Source organism: Leucopleurus acutus (assembly GCF_964270905.1).
Source record: "Leucopleurus acutus genome assembly, chromosome: 5".
Taxonomy (NCBI): Eukaryota; Metazoa; Chordata; class Mammalia; order Artiodactyla; family Delphinidae; genus Leucopleurus; species Leucopleurus acutus.
In genome coordinates this window covers 48946452-48963932 of record NC_139147.1, presented here as the reverse complement: position 1 = coordinate 48963932, position 17481 = coordinate 48946452, and the positions used below count along the sequence as shown (strand labels likewise).

General features: G+C 36.6%; 1 protein-coding gene across 1 annotated transcript in view; it reads left to right on the top strand.

Annotated features, from left to right (window-relative positions):
• IMPG2 (interphotoreceptor matrix proteoglycan 2) overlaps window positions 1-17481 on the top strand; it is a gene marked incomplete at its 5' end in the record, with an annotated part of 71310 nt that overhangs the window by 29975 nt on the left and 23854 nt on the right. The window contains 5 exons of the mRNA XM_082839082.1: window positions 1694-1855; window positions 5694-5752; window positions 8262-8282; window positions 14969-15213; window positions 16694-16779. Of these exons, the coding sequence (XP_082695208.1) occupies window positions 1694-1855; window positions 5694-5752; window positions 8262-8282; window positions 14969-15213; window positions 16694-16779 (573 nt within the window). The remainder of the gene's footprint in view (window positions 1-1693; window positions 1856-5693; window positions 5753-8261; window positions 8283-14968; window positions 15214-16693; window positions 16780-17481) is intronic.

Sequence of the window (17481 nt, the reverse complement as noted above, 5' to 3'; positions counted from 1 at the left end):
TGATAGTTGTACCATATTTTAATTGTACCATATTTTAATTGATCAGACCTCACTTATGTGTACCACACTCTAAGGAAGACATTAAGAGCTTGAGAAGTCTCTAGAGGAAAGGAACTAGTGAAAAATCAGGGAAGATGACAGCTGCCTATACTTATTTGAAGGGCTGTCTGGGGACTACACTTTTTATACGCATTCCAGGTTGCAGAACTGCGATCAGTGGGAATTTACAGGGAAATATATTTGGGTTTTATTAAGAACTTTACAACCATGAGAGAGCTTTTTTGGAAATGTAATGGCCTGCCTTTGAAAGTCTTTCTCATCAGAGCCATTTAAACTGAGGATGAATAGATATTTTGGGGAGATACTGTAGAGAGAATTCAGGCATCAGAAAGGATGGTGGAATTTTCGAGGTTCTTTCCAGTTGTGAAGTTTTGAAGGTCTGTGGTTATTTGATCCATCAGGGAAGAAAGATGATACAGTGGAAAAAGCCCGGTATTCTCTTCCTGACTCTGCCATTGTCTTGCTGTTAGCCCTTAGGCCATTCTTCCATCTCAATCCCGGTTTTTCTTGTGTATTAAAATGGAGGGACTTGGATTAGATGAGCACAAGTGTATCTTGCATGCAGCAGTTATTAGTGTTGGGTTCTAGTAGTGATATTCTGTTTTCCTCATTCCTTCTACATTTGTTAATTGGGATTCTTCGGTAAGGAACTATTGCCACTTCTCTCTTGTTTATTTATTAAATTATTTATTTATATCAGTACAGACTCATGGATATTTCTTTTATTCTTTGGATTATAATCCACTATTTATTTTGTGGCTCAAATTGTTCCAGCTTTGGCTTGTGGAAGACCTGGATTTAGATGTTACAGAGTACAAAAAGTTTGTTGGTGTGGTTTCAGATTCCACGTAGAAACTAACCTTTAAAACACTTCCACTCATTGAGTTTGGCACGGTATCAGAAAAGATTATCCATGACTATCTGAAAAGGCTATTAATGTATTCCTTCCTTACCCAATACATATCTGTGTGGCTGGATTTTCTTCATGTACATCAACTAAAACAACATATTGAATGCAGAAGCAGATATGAGAATCTAGCCATCTTCTATTAAGCCAGACTTTAAAGAATTTGTAAAAATATAAACATTACTCTTCTCACTAATTTTTTTATTTTGCAAAACATATGTTATTCATTTGTACACGTAATGAGTTTCTTATTTTGAAATGAATTAATATATATATTTAAAATTTCTCTTTTAATTTTTTGTTTGGTGTGTATCTATAGATATAACCCAGAAAAACCAAACTTCTTTGGGTTCCTTAATGAATTTTAAGAGTTTAAAGGGGTCCTAACACCAAAAAGTTTGAGAAACACCCTTCTAGACTATTTTTAGATGATAATTTCAACTCTTTTTCTTCTTTAAAAATTTTTTCCTTTTATTTATTTACTAACAAAATTTTCTATCCTTCCCTGAACCAGTCATTGTGTATTCAAAGGAATGTACAAATACACAGTAATTTTAATATTAGCCTATGTCTTAAAGTCCACCAGTTAGTTTCAAAGTCAAATATTATATAAATAATCGTCATCAGAAGTTGCCTTTGGCACAGTGTCTGGCATATCATGGGTGATCAATAAATATTTGTTGACTGAATGAGTGAACATTTATTGTTCTTTCTCTAAAAATCCAGATTAGCAATGAAATTGAGAATGTGATAGAAGAATCCACAAAACCAGCAGTGGAGCAGGTTGCAGAATTCAGTATCCACCTTTTGGGGGAACAATACAACGAAGAACTACAGGATCCCTACAGCTTTCACCACCAGCGCCTTGTAGAAGAGTTTATTTCAGAGGTGGGTGATTTTCTTGTATGTTTTTATTCTTTTATTTCTTTTTGTATACAAGATAGTTTGCTGGGGTTGTAAATTTCCCATATTAACAACACTGGTTAAAGGTAGATTTCGGATTTAAGCTTTCCATCTGTTTGATTCAGGGAGTGGTGATTTAGCCATTTCTTTAGAAGGCTCTGTGAAAAGTTCACCGAAAGATGAACTATTTCATTGAAACAAAATTTTGTATGCGTTTGCCATCTGCTACCAAATAAATGCTATTTCCAACTTTGGCTGCGCGGCCAAGGAAGAATGTGTTCTATGGCATGGTTTTAACTTGACCATATTTGGAGAAATGAGTATCTTTGAGAAACTGTATTTAGTGTGTTGTTTTTCTTGAGGGAACATTACATTTAATTTTTAAAATTTTATATTTGTTCTTTTTTTAAGTTGAAAAATTTTTAACAGTTAATAATAGGTAGTATGAGGCACCAAGTTCAAAGGACAAAAGGATATCCAGTGAAAAGTAAATTTTCCTGTTATCTCTGTTCCTTGGTTGGAAGTATTTTTAAAAAGGGGTTTCTTTAAAGAATTGTGCATTAGACCATCCCACAAGCTTACTTTCTGGAAGAATTCTATATAGGGGCTTGAATTCAAGATTCTTTCAGTCAAAAATGACCCATTCTTGGCCCCCTTCTTGTGTGCCTTTGCTCTTGTATAGACTGTAAGGCACTGAGTGCCCATCTCCTCTCTCTGTCCAGTGAGAGGGCACATCATTCCTTCCTGTTTATTTCTTTTCCATCGCTCTTGATGGAATTCTCTTTGGCTAAGTTTTTCAATTCCATTACCTTGGACTAATTTCCTTCTCTTTACACTGTTTAGACGAGAAACAAAAATGTGCATCTCTCAGCCAAGCAGCATTATTGCAGCCATCAGACACAGAGAATGTAGGCCAGACAATTAATTTCCTAGCTGTGTGGCCAAGTTGTGAGGCTGTATGGTGTGTGGAAGAAATGTCAGCCAGGCCAGTGGCCACCTGGCATCAGACAGTGTCTTGGATCAGCTGTTTGGTTCTCTCTGCCCTTGGATTAAGGAACCTTTAATAAGCCTCAGTGTTTGGGTAAACAATCGTGTTGAATGACTGCATATTTAGAGAAAGTCTAATAAACACTCTGAAAAAACATTTACAGCAGGGACTTTATGAGGTATAAGTAGCTATTGGCTTGAGGTGATTTGAGGGTGATGAAGGATCCGTTCCTTCTCTGGCCTTTTCCTATATCCCCGTCCTTTTACCTGGAATAAAATGTTTACGAATAGCCACTTCTTTGTATGGAACTGCAGGGTCAGGGTCATGTCTCTGAAAGGTCCTGTCTCCATGTTTACTGCAAACTGAAGGAGGCCCTCAAGCTCTCTCCCTTCAGGACACAGTCACAGGAATTGTTCCTTCAATATTATTTCTTAGGTAATATTGCAAGACACAGGGAAAAAGAAAGCCTGCTTGGGAGGATTGAGGTTCGGGAGCCGTTATATTTTTTTAAATTATTTTTTTTTATCTTTTATGAGGAGAAGAGTAAGATAAACTTGGGACATCACCAAGAATGACATCAGAGAGGGAAAGGTCATTGTGATTGGCTTGGGAGTGTGGATACCTGACAACAGACACGGAATCAACACAGTGTCCTCGCATAGTGCTTTGTGTTCTGCAGCCTGCTGTATGTCCGTTTGCTAACAGCAGCCGTGTGGGTAATCATCTCCATTTTATAGATGAAACCCAGGAGGGCAAGTAACTTGTTTATGGTCATTTCATTTCAGCTTCTAGGAGTAGAAGGGAAAATCAGGTCTCCTCCTTCCTTTGAAAGTGTTCCTTCCTTTATATCAATACAGAGTCCCCTTCATTTTAATTCAGGTGAGAAGTTGTGGTGAGCCTCACAGTTTTCCCAGTCCTGGTCCCAATTTTAAAACCATATTTATCAGGGGAAAGAGGATGAGGCATGTATTTCAGTAGAAAGATTGGGGATTGAACAAATTTGGATTCAGTCACTTACCAAATGCATGATCTGGACAAATTAGTTGACATCTGAGTCTCAGTTTTCTCAACCATATAATGGGAAAGATATGTATCTCTTGGTATTGTTGAAAGGATTAGAAGTAATGTTATATCAAAGCACCAGGTACATAGCAGTCACTCCGTAAATTGTACCTGTTACTAATCTTGATGTTAATAAAGTGGAATGACTTTATTACAGCTGGGTACCTGTACATAGCTAACTGGGTATGATTAATTAGAATACATATATGTATTTGAATCAAGAGATGGCAAAACCCCAGATGAGTTGGGTTTAGTATTAATAATAACATGCACTTGTACAGCATTTTGCAATTAATGGAGTACTTTCAGCTACATTCATTTTAACCTTACAAAAACTAATGTGGTTGGTGGGCAGGGCAGCATTAATCATATGAAAGAAGACTTGTGCCTGGCCACTCTGCCAGTAAAAACAGCTGACACTAACCCTCAGTCTTTGGATTCCTAGTCCTGCAGATTCTATCCCCAGCCTCATCCTCCGAGAATTAATAGTACTTCTCAGTTTTCTTTCAGAGAATGAAACAAGGCAATTATTATAGCTGAAAAGCTTCACATGTTTGGATTCTTTATCTGCAAGGCATGAATATCTTCGGTGAACCAAGATTTTAAGAAAATCCCATTCTCCTGATTATGTGTGGACTTGGTTTTAAAAGCAGATGCCCAGAGATGTCACTAACAACTTCTCTTGTTCTAGTGTCGGCCCCCTAGTGACTCATCTGGTGAGATTGTCACCTTCTGAAATGTTGTGGATAAAATGTTTGATTTTGTTAAATATGTATTTATGCATAACTGATTTTTTTAGGTATTTGGTCCAATCTAGCATTTCCCCCCACTCTAGTCACTAAGCTTATATTGATTTATGTGGCTTGATTTTAAAAACTCAGTGATAAAACTGGTTCCTGCAGTTGTGATGCTCATAAATTGATCTTTTGACCAGTTACTGCTTTATAACCTCCTTCGTGACAAGCACTCAACAAGGCCTAAGCCCAGGTCTGCAGATTTCTTTCTTAAGTTAGCTGTGTTCACAGTCCCCTGTGTTGTAGTAGGAAATAGATGCCACCAGACATTTTACACTTAGAGGAAATGAGCACCTGACTGTGTGTTAGCGTGTGTGCTGTGGCCAGATTTCTTTCTTTTTTAACATCTTTATTGGAGTATAATTGCTTTACAATAGTGTGTTAGTTTCTGCTTTATAACAAAGTGAATCAGCTATACATATACATATATCCCCATATCTCTTCCCTCTTGCGTCTCCCTCCCACCCTCCCTATCCCACCCCTCCAGGTGGTCACAAAGCACCAAGCTGATCTCCCTGTGCTATGCGGCTGCTTCCCACTTAGCTATCGATTTTACGTTTGGTAGTGTATATATGTCCATGTGTGGCCAGACTTCTAATCCATATAATTACATTAAAAAATGTTATTACAGTTTCTTTGAAACCAGTCCTTTTTTCACATTTCATCACATAAGGGAAAAAACAGTGCTTTGCCAATAAAAGTGTGTTTTTTATAATTTGGAAAAAATTAATATTAAAGCACATCAAAACCTTAAAAATCAAAATGAAAAAGGAAAATGTGGCAGTGATGTAAAAACTATTTTCTAACATTGTAACAATTATAATTTTCTTAACTTTCTGATCCACATATATCCATATGTGTGTACAAGCTTCTAATGGCTGTAAACAGGGCACTTTATATTCGACTCTTAAAAGCATTTTTTCTATGTACTTTTTTTACATTTCTACATAGCTATAAAGTTTATTTTTATTTTTAACAGGTGGAAAATGCATTTACTGGGCTACTGGGCTACAAGGACATTCATGTACTTGACTTTAGGTAAATAGACTTTAAAAATGCACATGTTTTGTGGAACTCTTTATTTCAAATGGAATATCGTTTTGTGTTTATTATGTATACTCTAACAATGATTCAAAATGATGTGAATACTGTAATTCAATACTATTTTGTTAAATTCATATTCCTTTTTAAAAAATTTATTTTTTAAAATTTTCTTGGGGTATAGTTGATTTATAATGTGTTAGTTTCAGGTGTACCACAAAGTGAATCAGTTATACATATACATATATCCACTCTTCTTTAGATTCTTTTCCCATATAGGCCATTACGGAGTATTGAGTAGAGTTCCCTGTGCTATACAGTAGGTCCTTATTAGTCATCTGTTTTATATATAGTAGTGTGTATATGTCAATCCTATAAATTCATGTTCCTAATGCTGGTTTTTCAGATGAAGAAACTGAGTCAGAAAAAGGCAAAATAATATATTCAAGGAGATATATTAAATTGTAGTTGGGCCAGGGTAAGAACTTAGGAATTCATGTCCCCAGCTTGCTGCTGACAAGTCACACTGCTTTTATTTGGCACTGAAGGGAGCCTGAAGTCAGATTAGATGTGACCTCAGCGTGCTCCTAATGCTCGTCAGTGCTACATTAAGGTGACTTTGACGTCTCCGTGTATGGCCGCTCTGGAAGGGATGTGTTCATCAACATAACAGTTCTGGGTAAATCAGACACCTCTTTTTTTTTTTTTTGCGATGCGCGGGCCTCTCACTGTTGTGGCCTCTCCGGTTGCGGAGCACAGGCTCCAGACGCGCAGGCTCAGCAGCCATGGCTCACGGGCCCAGCCGCTCCGCGGCATGTGGGATCTTCCCGGACCGGGGCACGAACCCGTGTCCCCTGCATCAGCAGGCGGACTCTCAACCACTGCGCCACCAGGGAAGCCCCAGACACCTCTTTTTAAGACATTTATTCCCTACTTACGACCTGCAGCATAATACTTGCGAACATTTACTGAGTGAATACTTCTGGCCGCTTCACATTCCTGAGCTCACTTAATCGTCAACTCTTTCAGCAAAAATATCATTATTAATACTTATTTTGCAGAGGAGCAAACAGGTTTAAAAGGATGAAGTATTAGCCCAAGGTCAGAGAGTTTTTAAGTTAGAGCATAAGAGGGATTTTGAAACAAAGTGGCTGACTTTATAGCTCTCACTCTTAACCTCTGTGCTAGACTGAGTCCTCTGAAGGTTTGGAGCATGTGGGTGGTAGCTGTGGCCCACCTATTAGATGCAGGGGAGCATGAGCATAATTAACAGTGTATGCATCTTTGGCATAGTCTTGTCACAACTTCTGGGTTTTCCAGAAATAATAGCAAGCACTTACGAGCACAGTGTGCCAGTATTTATATTAAATCGAGCACAGTGTGCCAGTATTTATATTAATTCATTTAATCCCAACAGCCATGCTGTGAAATACTTATTGTTATCCTCCTTTTTTTCTGACAAGGAAACCAGAGCACAGGGAATTTAAGTATTTTATCTAAGGACACTCGGCTAATTATTGGTGCAGGGGCGAGGGCAAGCATGGTAAATTGACCCTCCACCTACTCTCACACCATGACCTGTCTCCCAGTTCAGCCTTAGCCCTTTGCACAGGATACTTGCCTCCAGCTGTCACTGAAGCTCACATGAGAGCCTGAGAAGGTGAGGCTTTTGAAGTCCTCTCTCATTTGGCAGCACTTGAAAGGCAACTTGGCCTTTGGGATCAACTTGTCTAGGTTTAAATCCTGCCTTTGGCACTGCTGGCTGGATGGTTTGGGATAAATTAACAAGCCTTAACTTCTCCTTTGTATAAAAAAGATAATTTATACAATTTATATTAATCCTGCTTTATTAAAAAATACTTTTAAATGCTTTGGGTAAATTATTTAGTTGTTTTGTTTCTCAGTTTCTTTACCTGTAATATGGGGATGTTCATGGTCCTTAATAAGTTTTCATGAGGATTAAATGAATTAATTTTTGTAAAATGCATAGCACATGGGAAGTTCTACTACATTAAATAAATGAATATTAAATAAATAAATATTAAAGGCTATGCAGTATCCTATAAGTTAGTCAGTCCTGACCTTTCCCAACCCCTTAGAACCTTACTATATACCATCTGATTTTCTTTTATTCATTTTAATACCACATAACACATTGTATCCCCCCAAAAGTATTCCCAATTTTGTTAGTGCCAACAGCTGGAGTTCTCTGCTGATCTACTGAAAAAAAGTTTATTTATAAAGAGATAACCATATATTAATTGTTTAAAAGTATTTTTAACAAGTTTGAAGACAGTAAAGACTATTGATTTTAAAATAGAATATTTTCTCCACCTTTGCTATCTTCCTTCAATGTACAGGAATTTGTCATTATCTAGTATATACAAGCATTTTCATTTAAAGAAACATTTCAGAGGAAATACATTAAGAACTTGTAGTTTGATGAATTATATGACAATTATAACGCTCTTAAACTCTGCTTAACACTTTCCATTTTTGTTTTCAGATCCCCTAAGGAAAATGGCAGGTAGAGTAACTTTTGGCACTTTCTATACTGTCCACCTAATGAGGAGGTAGTTCAGAAAATATGGTAGCCCAAGGTCCAAGGGAGTGTGGCTTAATTTCTTTATTACTTCCAGTATCACTGTTCATCTCCTTACAGATGAGTTGGCCAACATTTTTTTGTTAAGAGTCAGATAGTAAATATTTCAAACGTTTTCACACTATACAGCCTCTGTCGCATCTACTCACCTCTGTCACTATCAGATGAAAGTAGATGTAAGCAATGTATTGAAAGTGAATGAGCGTGGCTGTGTTCCAATAAAACTTATTCATGGACCCTGAAATGTCAATTTCATGTGATCTTCACGTCACAAAATATTATTTTGATTTTTTCAACCATTTAAAATATAAAATCCATTAACTCATGAACAGTGGGCCGGATTTAGCTCACAGGCTGTAGTTTACAGACTTCTGTCATAGGCTGCTGACTGACAAGTACTTTTATTTTTTAATCTATTTTTATTTAGTTTTAAATCAAAAAAATTTTTTTGAGGTATAGTTGATTTACAATTTTTTTTTTTTTTCTTTTTGGCGGTACGTGGGCCTCTCACTGTTGTGGCCTCTCCCGTTGCGGCGCACAGGCTCAGGATGCGCAGGCTCAGCGGCCGTGGCTCACGGGCCTAGCCGCTCCGTGGCATGTGGGATCTTCCCAGACTGGGGCACGAACCCGTTTCCACTGCATCAGCAGGCAGACTCTCAATCACTGCGCCACCAGGGAAGCCCTGATTTACAATTTTATATAAGTTTCAGGTGTACAACATAGTGATTCACAATTTTTAAAGGTTATACTCCATTTATAGTTATTGTAAAATATTGGCTATATTCCCTGTGCTGTACAATATAGCCTATGACAAATACTTTAAAATATTGAGTTATACTTAATTTAAAATTGGAATAAAAACTGGCATTAATGAAAACACTTTCAAGTATACTATTGTCATTGAATAATATAATCAAATGTCATTTTAAGTGGTAAATGAAAGGGAGAAAGCTGATCTCTATCATAGTTCATTTGCGAAAACAGCTGCTCTCTGGAACTTCTTAGAAGCATAATATAAAAACATAGTCAATTCCTCTTGTGAAGGTTGCTTGTCATTTTATCTTTGAACTCAACTTTATTTAAAATTTACTTTCTCTTGAAAGATTGATAACCATAATATAGAAAACATGAAGCAAATTCATAAGCTAAGTACAGAGATGTTTAGAGATACGGTAATATTTCTTCATTGTAATATCTTTTTAAAATATTTTTTTTTTATTGAAGTATAGTTGATTTACAGTATTATATTAGTTTCAGGTGTGGAACATAGTGACTCAGTATTTTTATATATTATATTCCATTTAAAGTTATTATGAAATATTAGCTATATTCCCTGTGCTGTATGATATATCCTTGTAGCTTATTTATTTTATACATAGTAGTTTGTATTTCTTAATCCTCTACCCCTATCTTGCCCCTCCTCCCTTTCCTCGTCCCACTGGTAACTACTAGTTTGTTCTCTATATCTGTGAGTCAGTTTCTGTTTTGTTATATTCATTCGATTATTTTATTTTTCAGATTCCACATATGAATGATAACATAGAGTATTTATCTTTCTCTGTCTGACTTATTTCACTAAATGTAATACACTCCAGGTCAATCCATGTCATTATGCCTTCATTTATATAAGATATAAATATAATATCTTATATTTGAAAAGGGCTTTCTGACTTCCTCATTTTCATTTATATTATTTTAGCAAATATTCACTAAGTGTCTGCTAATTGGGCAAACCTTGTGCCTGCAAAAATGAATAACTGTTGGTCTCCATCATCTAGGAACACAGTCTAATTAAAAGTGCTTTCAGAGATATGTCAAAGTACGGGTTCTTTTGTTTTTTCCTTTTATTTTCTTATATCCCTGTAAGATAGTGAAAATGAGAATATTCATTCTCCTTTTGGAGGTGAGGCAATTTTGCCTTAGAGAGGCAAACTGATTTGACATAGCTTATGTGACTAGAGGGTATCAGATATTTTGCCCAAAGTAATCAGGATTTGGGTTTCTGTACTCTTAGTATATGCAGACTGCTCTGTGTGTTTATATTATAGGTATATGTGTTGATGGTCAATATTCAACCAAAAGATTGTTTAATTGCTGCCCTCTTGGGGAGATTAGAATGTTAAAACAACCCGAATTCTGATGTTAATCCTGTGATCAAAGAATGGTTTCAGTTGCTGAGTGCTAAGTTCTCTATCGGGACACAGACAACAATTCAATATGAAGCCATTAGATTTTATGATAGAATTGTTAACCTAAGTACAGTTTCTAAAATTGTTAGTATTGTCAGATATTAACCAGTTGGTGGAGTTTATTCATAACTTTCTGGTATACTTTTATTTTGAGCTGTGTGTGAATGAATGTGTGGCACAGAAATAGTCTATATAATATGTAACACCCCTCTCTCTCTCCATAAGCATTTATATACACATGAAATTTTCTATTTGCTTTGTACCTCTTTCAAGATGCACACATTATTTTAAGTTATTAGGACCCATTTGAAGTGAATAAACAAAATATCTGCCTGGTATACACACTTCAAAAATTCAGCTCCAGGCCTTGTAAGTATGCACCTTCTTCCTAATAGAAGTATGAGAGAAGAAGGGATGTCTGAGTTTCTCTGAAATATCTTTAGTTTGATCAGTTGTCACGAGATGTGGTATCATTATTTTCTCTATTTAAAACCTGCACACATCAAACAGCCAATCAGGGCATTAGAGGTGAGGAATAAGGGTAAATTTCACCTCCACATGATTGATGTCTCTAGAAATAGCAGTCAGACAGAGAAACTTTCCTCTACATAGCAGTCGTTTCAGTTTAGAAGATGAAAGATGATGCTATGGTGATGGTTGGTTAACTTGGAGTTGCTGAGTGCAGAGAGCCAGCATAGCTTTCTTCAGTCAGATAACATTTTGTCACCAGTGTGCATTCTGTGTCTTATGTACTTTCTTTTTCTCTTGGCTTTTATTCTGTTCCTCATCTTGAGATGTCTCTGTATTCCATTTACCATGCCAGAACTAAGTCTGTTCTGGGTCATGCTGAAGTTCTCCGATCTGAGAATAAATGGTTTTCTGATACCTCAAGCATTACTTTGAGTTCTCTTTCCAGGACAAAAACTTGGTAATAAATTGCAGTATCTCTGTGAGGCATTTTATCTTCTTTAAAGAATTTATCCTTACTAGACAAAGTAGATGATATTAGAAGTGTTATTTTTAGAAGTCCAAGGGAAACATTGGGAGACAAATTATATTTTGCCAGTAAAGAGTAAGGCTAGTGATCTAACCCAGACTGCCTGATTTGCTCAGATTTCTTGATCCAGGAACATTTCTCTTGGTCTTCTCCCTATGCTATTTAAAAGTCATGCAAAGCACATGGTAGGCTCTCAGTAAAGGCTTGACTCTCCTTGTCTGATTTTCTTTGTAGCTTTGTCTGATTCGCTTTGTAGCTCAAGTGCTAACTGGCACAACCTTTTCTTCTTCTCCATTTTGTCCCTTATCACTGCTTCCTTAGAGCCTTAGAGTCTTAGAGCCATATTAACATGTTAATAGGTTGGGCATAGATCCCAAGGAGAAGCTCACCTTTCTGGAGATGTAGGCATGGTCCATCCCACAGAGCTTGGAAAGAGCATGCACATCCTCACAGAGCTGGGTTCTGGCTGTGAAGCAGTGTCCCTAAAATCATTACCCAGAAGACACAAATGTATGAGGATAATATGTATGCTCTTTAGGGTGAAAAATTACTCTTTCATATTTAGAGACTTAAAACCCTTCAGATTAAGTCAGGAGTATCACATACTGTCATTTAAGTGGCACAAATTCAATGGTCTTATCTGCCTGCATTACTGAATAAAATTGACCATTTGTTTTTTCATTATTTTCAAAAGTATTTAGTGAACTGCTGTGAGCCAGGTATTGTGTCCTAAATGCTTGGGACACATGTGGTGTGGTAAGTTGTGACCAGTAAGTGTCCCTCATACTATTTTATTTCACATTGGGGCCATCATTTGGTTATTTTAGCATGTTTTACTGAATTTATTTCGTTACAAAAGGAGATCAGGAATTACTCATGAATCAACATATTGCGATATGAAAAATTAAGGGTTTGAGGGAATTTACAGATGACAAGCAGATGTCTCGCCACTTAGTAGGGCATCCGGGTGTCAAAATGCTCAATTACCACTTTAAAGCTCCCTAAACCACCCTGTTGGAAGTGGTAGCTTATCAGATCTGGGAGGAAAACCTTACTGACCTTAGAGTGGGACAGGAACATCGTATCATGCCTGGCTGCTTCTGTGGCAGGTGAGGGGTAACACCTTCATGGCTTCCCCTGTAGGCCCTGGAGAAGATCAGAACTGCCAGTGTTCCCAGGAAGGAGAGGTCTCTTGAGACCAATTTATGCTTACCAAACCACAAAATACAATGCCGATTGATCTATTTAAAGCAAGAAAGATATCTGCCAACTGACTAATTATTGCATTGGCTTAGCTCATGCATTCTTTCCCCATAGGACAATCTGTAGGGAATTATAATCAAAAGTTCCTTTTGCAAGCTTGAGATCAGAGAAAGGAAGTTGGGTGATCCTAATGGCCAGTATCAAAGTCATGCTAGCCTGTTGCAGCTGTCTCCAGTCTAGGGATCTGTGTTACAAGGAAGCCACAATACACTGATCAGAAACTTTTCACTAATGGTAGCATAAATTAGTTGACTAACCCTTTTTCTAGACTCTATGAGACACTTCTCATTATCCTGTCACTTTTTTTTGAGATATATGAATACCTTAATTAGGCTGCAGTTTTCTCTTTATATTCAGGCAGGTATAGATTTCTGTTAATTTGATAGACACTTAATGCCAGGTACCAAGCCAAACATTGGAGATAGAAACTCAAGGAGAGACTGCAAGGGAGTCACTATAAACAGAATCTTTTTACAAAACAGCAAAGGCTATAATCAAGGAATATATAAGTGAGCTCAGAGGAGGAAGTGCTTAATTTATTTGAGTGCTTTGCTTTGGGCATCATTTTGCTCCTATAGAATGTCTGAAGGTGGCAGATTATTTCCATTGCACATCTGCCTTCAGTGGTTTCTCTTTGGGAGGGTGGTATTCTCCTTTCCTCTGGAGGGATCTTGGTGTGTCTTGCTGGGTACTGCCTCTGATGGCTGTGTCTCATAGACTGGCTGGAAGCCAGAATGATGAGTAGAGCAAAGCCATTCTCATAATGACTTTTTTCTGGTAGTAGTTTAATTAAAGTTACTGAGAGTGTAGCAAAGTAGTTCAGAATACAGGTACTGGAGTCAGGCAGATCCGTGTTTGAATCTTGGCTCTATCTATCCCTTATATATGGTGAAATTTTAGGCAAGTCTTTTAACTTCTTTAAAGCTCAGTTTCTTAATAATAATCTGAAGGTAATAAAACCTTCATAAGGTTATTATGAATATTAAGTGAGATTAAAGCCTGTGAAATACCTGTCACATTGTAAGCACTTACAAAAATGTTAGTTTTTAGCTGTTAGATAAATCTGAGTGTCTAGAAGGAGTAATTCTGTTGGCTTAAAACTTTTATATTCTGATGTTTCTTCAAAATGACTATTTAAGAAAATATCAAATGACATATCATGTCCTACTAATTATTTTCACTTTATCCTTTATTCCAAGAAATCTTCTCTTTGCTTGTGGAAAGATAGTGAAAAGGCCCCATTCCTAGACAAAGTTATTTCTTAGGACTTGTCAAACTTTTATTCAGCACATTAAGGAGGGAACCAACAGAAAAATGAGAGCTAGTTTCTAGAGCATTTGAAAGAAGTATATATAGTTAATTGGGAAAGGATTGTTAAGTTAGACACAACATTGCTAAATGCCCTACTGGTTAGTAAAATCATAAACTTTAGATTTATCGTTCTATCAGGCCAAAAAACCCATCACATTTTAGTAGTTCTTTTTTACAATTCACTATTAAACTTTATAGGACTGTAAATTGTCTGTGCTATAAAACAAAAGTATGTCTCCTGAGAGACTTAGATAACTGTCATATTAGAAAATATTCTAGCATGATATTTTTAAAAAGTCATCAATTTGCTTTATCTCCAAATATTTCATATTTTCCTTTCACAGTAGGCAACTATGTTTTAGTTCCTAGTAATTAAGCTTCTTCATTGCTTCACTCCCCATTGTGGAGTACATAATTCATCCAGCAACAGTAATAAAGAGATATGAGAGGATTTCCCATTGTTGAGTAGAGTTAGAGGGTTTTGTTTTGTTTTGTTCTTTTAAATCAGGTAGGAAAAAGGCTAATAGGGAAAGAAGGAAGCAGGGTGATAGGGAAAAGGAGCAGTTGGCTTTGAAGGGGTGAGAACATGGGGGAAGAATACGCTCAGGTATTGTGCAGGGTTGACTCTGCGGCCTCCTTAGTCCCCTTTCCATGTTCTTAGATCTATAACCCTCTGTTCTCTGGGAAGAAGGGGATGGCTAAAGGTTTCCCAGAGTCTTCAGAGAATGGTGATGGAATCCATGCTTTTTGAGACTCTCCCTCTAGGTCTAATGTTTGTTCTTGGTGGGTTCAAAGCTCCTTTCTTTGTGTTTCCTTGGTGGGACCTAATCTGTTTCTCTTTTCATCCATAGTGGCATAGATGTTCACTATGCAGTTACCTTCAATGGTGATGCCATCAGCAATACCACCTGGGACCTAATTAGCCTTCACTCCAACAAGGTGGAGAACCATGGTCTTGTGGAATTGGATGATAAGCCCACTGCTGTTTATACAATTAGTAACTTCAGAGATTATATTGCTGAGACACTGCACCAGAATGTTTTGCTGGGGACCTCCTCTTTGAATCTGGATCCTGACTCCCTTCAGCTTATTGATGGTAAGTTGGATAACCATTAAGTCTTTGTACAGTTTTAGTTTCTTTTCCAGTATATTCTGGGAAAACTAATTTCCAAAAATATTTATGGTTCTGGCACTCTCTAGACTGCATGAGACAGAAGCCATCCTGATGTGAATGGCGCTTTAGCCATGCAGATAATTTGGGTAGATCAATCAGGGGTTTCTGGTGGAAGAATGGCATGAGGATTAAGATATGCCATAGGCAAAATGAGGTTGTTTAGCAAACTAAATCCATAAACAACACAGTGAGGTCTTCCTTTTATGTGGAGCCTGTGGTGGAGCTACTTCCTAGAAGGTGTCCTAAAAAAGAGGTCAACAGTTCTCTCAGAATTTCCAAGCAAGTTTAACAAAAGCTTTAGGATATCCAGTACAAACTAATTCAGGTGCTTTGACCTTTCAGTAGATGTACATTTCAATTGCTCAGAATTTTATTCCTAAAATCCATTCCTGTTTGTTTTGCCAGCTTCAGAGTTCTGAATGGCTGCAGCTTTCTAGGTGACTCAATCATCTTAAAAGATATGTTCATCTTTGATCTCATGCTGCTTGTTTTCCATAGAAGACAAGATAACTGAATACACAGTTGAAAAAGAATTTTGGAAAATACTTACATTTTCCAAAAATAGGGTCTTTGACTTCTGTTTGATCCCTTTATGCCAGTGAACAGGTGAATTAAGAGAGATTCTGCTTCTATTTTTGTGTATGCACCAGATCACCTTTCTGACAATCCTTTCTTTTTAGCTTTTATTGATTCCTTCTCTCCTCCAGGCAAAATCATTTTCTTTTTTGTCTGTGTTCACATACATTATATAAATGTCCCTCATATTGTTTTATAATATGTATTTATCTGTGACATAGGGAACAGTTCCACAAAAGAAACTTGACTTTATTAATGTTTATAGCCTCAATCTCATCAAAGTCCATGGTAACTAGCAAGGATTCAGTAAATCTTATTGAATTAAATTATACAATCTACTCTGTTAACTTTATGGCTTAGTATTGGTATAGTGATAAACTCTCTGGTGTCTTACCCCATTTTTCTGCCGAAAAGGAAATAGTTTTGCATAATTTTCTCCATTTTTAGCATCAACTAAATGAGTTGGAATTTCAGTTCAACTTCGTTATTAAAATGAAAAAAAAATCAGTTTTAAAGCAACTACTTCATAGGAATCTTGAAAAGAGTAAAAAATTGCTTGATAAAGGAAAGAAAATAATATAGGAGTGTCCTAAATGTAATGATGGGGAGAATATTTATTTTATGTTTGAGTCTTATAATTTAGACAGATTGTGCTAATATAAGTACAATATTTGAATAAAGTATCAAGCATTTTCTAAGCGACTCCCCATCTGTTCTACCCAAATGTAAGCTATAAAAAGGAAAAACTTGGTTTTTAGTTGTCCCTGAACCTCAAGTACAATTGTGTCTCAACTAAAAATGTTCTTTAATGTTACTCTTTCTTTAGTGAGAGGAGTTTTACTTCCCCAAAGTGAAGACCAAGTTTGGAACACCCAAAGTTCAAGTCTTCAGGAAACCTTACCATCTATTCTGGTAAGTATGTTTCTGTGTTTTACTCCTAGAACCAGGCCCTCAAGCTTTTCTTCTTTGTACACTTACCTGCTTACTTTGGTATCATGACTTTCCCAAGCTGTTCCTATTACACATATTCTCTTATATCATCCTTGGGACATTATTCATAGTTGTCAGCTCATGGGACCCAAGTATTGGTTCAGATAATTTAAGCCTTCTACAGTGGTTAAATGAAGTCCACACATTTGGCATTGCCAAAGTCCACACATGGTAGAAAGCTTATTTATGGTTCATACTTGCTTGGTGATAATTAAGCTATAAGTGCCCACTGAGTTGTTCTCTCAAAGTTACCCAGAAATAGTTTTTATAGCTAAGATTATAAATTTGGTGTACATAGATACAGAGTATACATTTTTGTTCCAAGGATTGTATTGAAGAAAAAGTTTAGACTCCAAAGCATATTGAACAGTGTGTGTATGGAAAGGAGAGAAGGCAAGAGTAGAAATATTGGCTAGTTGACAGGGATGGTATATCAGGCCTGAATTTTTTTTTTCATATTTAAGTCCATTTATTTCTAATGTTATTTATCCTTACATGTGTGTTTTTTTTAATTGCACTTTGAAGTTGTAGAATTTCTTTTTTTTTTTAATTGGCATATAGTTGCTTTACAATGTTGTGTTAGTTTCTGCTGTACAGCAAAGTGAATTAGCCACACGTATACAT